The sequence below is a fragment of the Micropterus dolomieu genome, linkage group LG14, assembly GCF_021292245.1.
Source record: "Micropterus dolomieu isolate WLL.071019.BEF.003 ecotype Adirondacks linkage group LG14, ASM2129224v1, whole genome shotgun sequence".
In the NCBI taxonomy this organism is placed as follows: Eukaryota; Metazoa; Chordata; class Actinopteri; order Centrarchiformes; family Centrarchidae; genus Micropterus; species Micropterus dolomieu.
This window is the reverse complement of record NC_060163.1, coordinates 27,571,120-27,576,751: the sequence shown is the minus strand read 5'-3', so window position 1 is coordinate 27,576,751 and position 5,632 is coordinate 27,571,120. Positions and strand designations below refer to the sequence as shown.

The 5,632-nt window shown below is 43.8% G+C and overlaps 1 protein-coding gene across 2 annotated transcripts in view; it reads right to left on the bottom strand.

Annotated features, from left to right (window-relative positions):
* The window catches only part of LOC123983432 (transcription factor COE3-like), a 59,598-nt gene that overhangs the window by 11,005 nt on the left and 42,961 nt on the right, over positions 1 to 5,632 (bottom strand). Inside the window, exons 12-14 of one of the 2 annotated variants that reach the window (XM_046069686.1) lie at positions 5,272 to 5,337; positions 3,723 to 3,885; positions 2,827 to 3,030 (exon numbers count right to left, since the gene is read on the bottom strand). In XM_046069686.1, coding sequence (XP_045925642.1) covers positions 2,827 to 3,030; positions 3,723 to 3,885; positions 5,272 to 5,337 — 433 coding nt within the window. The remainder of the gene's footprint in view (positions 1 to 2,826; positions 3,031 to 3,722; positions 3,886 to 5,271; positions 5,338 to 5,632) is intronic. The other variant, XM_046069689.1, reaches the window with a different exon arrangement.

Below are 5,632 nucleotides of genomic sequence, written 5' to 3'. Positions count from 1 at the left end.
AAGTGGTTTTGGTGCCTAAACCTGACCAAATAGTTGGTTTTGGTGTCTAAACTTGAGCAAGTAGTTTTGGTGTCTAAGCCTGACCAAGTGTTTTTGGTACCTGAATCTACCCATGTAGTTTTGGTGCCTAAACCTGACCAAGTGGTTTTAGTGACTATATCTAATCAAGTGCTTTTGGTGTCTAAGCCTGACCAAGTGTTTTTGGTGACTAAATCTAACCAAGTGCTTTTGGTGACTAAACCTCTCCAAGTGCTTTTGCTGTTTAAACTTGAGCAAGTAGTTTTGGTGAGTAAACCTGACCAAGTGCTTTTGGTGCCTAAACCTGAGCAAGTAGTTTTGGTGTTTAAACTTGAGCAAGTAGTTCTGGTGAGTAAACCTGACCAAATGTTTTTGGTGACTAAATCTAAGCAAGTGCTTTTGGTGTCTAAGCCTGACAAAGCCTTTTGGTGACTAAATCTAACCAAGTGCTTTTGGTGTCTAAGCCTGACCAAGTGTTTTTGCTACCTAAATCTACCCAAGTGCTTTTGGTGCCTAAACCTGACCAAGTGGTTTTGGTGCCTAAACCTGACCAAATAGTTGGTTTTGGTGTCTAAACTTGAGCAAGTAGTTTTGGTGTCTAAGCCTGACCAAGTGTTTTTGGTACCTGAATCTACCCATGTAGTTTTGGTGCCTAAACCTGACCAAGTGGTTTTAGTGACTATATCTAATCAAGTGCTTTTGGTGTCTAAGCCTGACCAAGTGTTTTTGGTGACTAAATCTAACCAAGTGCTTTTGGTGACTAAACCTCTCCAAGTGCTTTTGCTGTTTAAACTTGAGCAAGTAGTTTTGGTGAGTAAACCTGACCAAGTGCTTTTGGTGCCTAAACCTGAGCAAGTAGTTTTGGTGTTTAAACTTGAGCAAGTAGTTCTGGTGAGTAAACCTGACCAAATGTTTTTGGTGACTAAATCTAACCAAGTGCTTTTGGTGACTAAACCTGACCAAGTGCTTTTGGTGTCTAAGCCTGACCAAGTGCTTTTGCTACCTAAATCTACCCAAGTAGTTTTGGTGCCTAAACCTGACCAAGTGGTTTTAGTGACTAAATCTAATCAAGTAGTTGTGGTGCCTAAACCTGATCAAGTAGTTTTGGTGCCTAAACCTGAGCAAGTAGTTTTGGTGAGTAAACCTGACCAAGTGGTTTTGGTGCCTAAAGCTGAACAAATAGTTGGTTTTGGTGTCTAAACTTTAGCAAGTAGTTTTGGTGTCTAAGCCTGACCAAGTGCTTTTGCTACCTAAATCTACCCAAGTAGTTTTGGTGCCTAAACCTGACCAAGTGGTTTTGGTGACTAAATCTAATCAAATGCTTTTGGTGTCTAAGCCTGACCAAGTGTTTTTGGTACTTAAATCTACCCAAGTAGTTGTGGTGCCTAAACCTGACCAAGTAGTTTTGGTGCCTAAACCTGAGCAAGTAGTTTTGGTGAGTAAACCTGACCAAGTGGTTTTGGTGCCTAAACCTGACCAAATAGTTGGTTTTGGTGTCTAAACTTTAGCAAGTAGTTTTGGTGTCTAAGCCTGACCAAGTGGTTTTGGTGACTAAATCTAACCAAGGGTTTTTGGTGACTAAATCTAACCAAGTGCTTTTGGTGTCTAAGCCTGACCAAGTGTTTTTGGTGACTAAATCTAACCAAGTGCTTTTGGTGACTAAACCTCTCCAAGTGATTTTGCTGTTTAAACTTGAGCAAGTAGTTTTGGTGAGTAAACCTGACCAAGTGCTTTTGGTGCCTAAACCTGAGCAAGTAGTTTTGGTGTTTAAACTTGAGCAAGTAGTTCTGGTGAGTAAACCTGACCAAATGTTTTTGGTGACTAAATCTAACCAAGTGCGTTTGGTGTCTAAGCCTGACCAAGTGCTTTTGCTACATAAATCTACCCAAGTAGTTTTGGTGCCCAAACCTGACCAAATGTTTTTGGTGACTAAATCTAACCAAGTGCTTTTTGTGACTAAACCTGACCAAGTGCTTTTGCTACCTAAATCTACCCAAGTAGTTTTGGTGCCTAAACTTGACCAAGTGGTTTTAGTGACTAAATCTAATCAAGTGCTTTTGGTGTCTAAGCCTGACCAAGTGGTTTTGGTACCTAAATCTACCCAAGTAGTTGTGGTGCCTAAACCTGAGCAAGTAGTTTTGGTGAGTAAACCTGACCAAGTGGTTTTGGTGCCTAAACCTGAACAAATAGTTGGTTTTGGTGTCTAAACTTTAGCAAGTAGTTTTGGTGTCTAAGCCTGACCAAGTGGTTTTGGTGACTAAATCTAACCAAGTATTTTTGGTGACTAAATCTAACCAAGTGCTTTTGGTGTCTAAGCCTGACCAAGTGTTTTTGGTGACTAAATCTAACCAAGTGCTTTTGGTGTCTAAGCCTGACCAAGTGTTTTTGGTGACTAAATCTAACCAAGTGCTTTTGGTGACTAAACCTCTCCAAGTGGTTTTGCTGTTTAAACTTGAGCAAGTAGTTTTGGTGAGTAAACCTGACCAAGTGCTTTTGGTGCCTAAACCTGAGCAAGTAGTTTTGGTGTTTAAACTTGAGCAAGTAGTTCTGGTGAGTAAGCCTGACCAAATGTTTTTGGTGACTAAATCTAACCAAGTGCTTTTGGTGTCTAAGCCTGACCAAGTGCTTTTGCTACCTAAATCTACCCAAGTAGTTTTGGTGCCTAAACCTGACCAAGCGGTTTTAGTGACTAAATCTAATCAAGTGCTTTTGGTGACTAAACCTCTCCAAGTAGTTTTGGTGAGTAAACCTGACCAAGTGGTTTTGGTGCCTAAACCTGAACAAATAGTTGGTAGTGGTAGTATTTACCTTGATACTTACTGCCATAGGGGGAGTTGGCAGACGACCCGTTGAGGAAGCCGGGTGATGTCGCCACGCCGAGGTTTGGCATGCCGCTGTTGCCGTAGCCGTTCATGCTGTTACTGACTGTGTTTCCATAGTTATTTTGTTGGGGGGTGGAGCTTGGTACGTAACCCCGGGGCGACACGCTGCTCGTGTTACGACTGTAACCAACTGAAAGAGGATGACATCACAGGTTTAACAGGACGACAGTAACCTGCTGCTCACTACTGTTAATGGCACCAAGTGTTCCCAGTGTGCCCAGAGTGCCCAGTGTTCCCAGTGTGCCCAGTGTTCCCAGTGTGCCCAGTGTTCCCAGTGTGCCCAGTGTTCCCAGTGTGCCCAGAGTGCCCAGTGTTGCCAGTGTTCCCAGTGTGCCCAGAGTGCCCAGTGTTCCCAGTGTGCCCAGTGTTCCCAGTGTTCCCAGTGTGCCCAGTGTTCCCAGTGTGCCCAGTGTTCCCAGTGTGCCCAGTGTTCCCAGTGTTCCCAGAGTGCCCATTGTGCGTCTTTAAAGATGCCTAACAGAGCAAACACACTGATGAGCTTAACTCTGCAGGATGCTTACTGTTTATCCACAGCTTTCAACCACATCTTATGGCCTTCCTCAGTGGATGGAACAGTCACATGACAACAGGTGGTTGTACATTCTGTGTTCAGAGCTCTCTGGTTTTGGATCTGAACTTCCTCCCTGACCTCTACCTGGCATGATCACTCTTGAACTGTCTACATCCACAGAGGAAGACCAAGAGATGCAGTTGGAAGCCCACCTTGGGTCCAGACCTCATCATGTGTCCCGTCACAGTACCATCTCACTCCTGGTTCCTCCACACCTACAGCACCTTTACGTGCACTACTTTTCCACGTACCTTGCGTTGTGTCTGAGACGTTGACGGCCAACTGTCCGCTGAAAGAGTTAACTCCCATCATGCCGTGTGAGGCGGTGTTGCCTAGCGATGGGATCTGGTTGTGGTTTCTGGGAACGCTGTAGAGAGCTTCGGCAATGTCAGCCGCTCGCTTCAGGATGATCTCCTGCACAGAGTCAGACCTGTGAGGAGTCTGGATAAACCACCCAACATCTGAGACTCGCCACACCTGTTGTATTTCTATTTAAACATGATGACTGAAGATTTGTGTTTCTGACTGACATTAAAAACACACACGTTCAGCCTGTTTCACGTTGTCACACACACACAGTGCTGTTATCATTGTTACTACAGTTGGATTTACATTCGTTTACAACCTCCGCTCTCTCTTCAAGGTTACTCTCTCTCTCCAGTGCACCTGAATGTGTATGTTTGTGTGTGTGTGTTTCTGAGTGTGTGTGTTTCTGTGTGTTTGTGTGTGTGTGTTTCTGAGTGTGTGTGTTTCTGTGTGTGTGTTTCTGTGTGTTTCTGTGTGTTTCTGTGTGCGTGTTTCTGAGTGTGTGTGTTTTTGTGTGTTTCTGAGTGTGTGTGTTTCTGTGTGTTTCTGTGTGTGTATGTTTCTGTGTGTTTCTGTGTGTGTTTCTGTGTGTTTCTATGTGTGTGTGTTTCTGTGTGTTTCTGTGTGTTTCTGTGTGTGTGTTTCTGAGTGTGTGTGTTTCTGTGTGTTTCTGAGTGTGTGTGTTTCTGTGTGTTTCTATGTGTGTATGTTTCTGTGTGTTTCTGTGTGTGTTTCTGTGTGTTTCTGTGTGTGTTTCTGTGTGTTTCTGAGTGTGTGTGTTTCTGAGTGTGTGTGTTTCTGAGTGTGTGTGTTTCTGTGTGTGTATGTTTCTGTGTGTTTCTGTGTGTGTTTCTGTGTGTTTCTGTGTGTGTATGTTTCTGTGTGTTTCTGTGTGTGTTTCTGTGTGTTTCTGTGTGTGTGTTTGGGGTGATTAACTCGTGGGTTGAGAAGCGTGTCGGGGAGTCGGATAATGGAGTGAATATAAAGTGTTTCAAGAGGTTCTGACTCGTAAACCCGGAGCAGGAGGGACGTCCTGTTTGCTGAGCATCATGGGAATTTTTTTTTCAAGAAAATAAACACGTTCCCGTCTTGAGAAACAAAACTTGTGCATGTGTGAACTATATTAAAGTCTGACCCACACTTTACCTGACCTCAACCCAGAGAAGTTCAGTTTTCACTGTTGGTATAAAAAACAGTGTGACATGATAATCTTCACTCTAACTGCACTTCACAGCTTTTCCTGGGCTTTCAGACCCATCTGATGGTTATTCTCAGCAGATGCAGTTTACTGAGTCCATCACGTCTGACTGTTGCCTGTTCTCAGTAACTGGAAGATCAGAGGTTTTATTCAGTGTCCAGATTTCAATACGGTGCAGAGTGAGGAAAAGTGGTGAAGGCTCCAGTTCTGATTTGTGTTCTGGTGATGTGATTAAAATGTGGGAACCAGAAGAACCCAAACAGATATGTGGACAGATGTGCAGGTGCAAACGTTACCTGGTTGTTATGAGGCATCCCATAGAGCGCCTCCACCAGGTCAGCTGCCCTCTTCAACAGCACCTCCTAAAAGGAGGTGGAGAGAGGAGGTTAATAAACAGAAGGGCTGCGTGACCTCCAGCAAGTTGGCCTCCTGCTGCTGCTTCCTGCGTGTCAGCATTTCATTCACCTCCGTTGTATTTCCTGCTTCCTGTTTGTTGTCACCAAAGTAAAAAATGTTCTTTACTTTGAAAAGCTGATTCACTGTTTCACATTTTAGGAGCAAACAGAAACAGATGGAGAGAGAGAGAAAGAGAGAGAGAGAAAGAGAGAGAGAGAGAGAAAGAGAGAAAGAGAGAGAGAGAGAGAGAGAGAGAGAAAG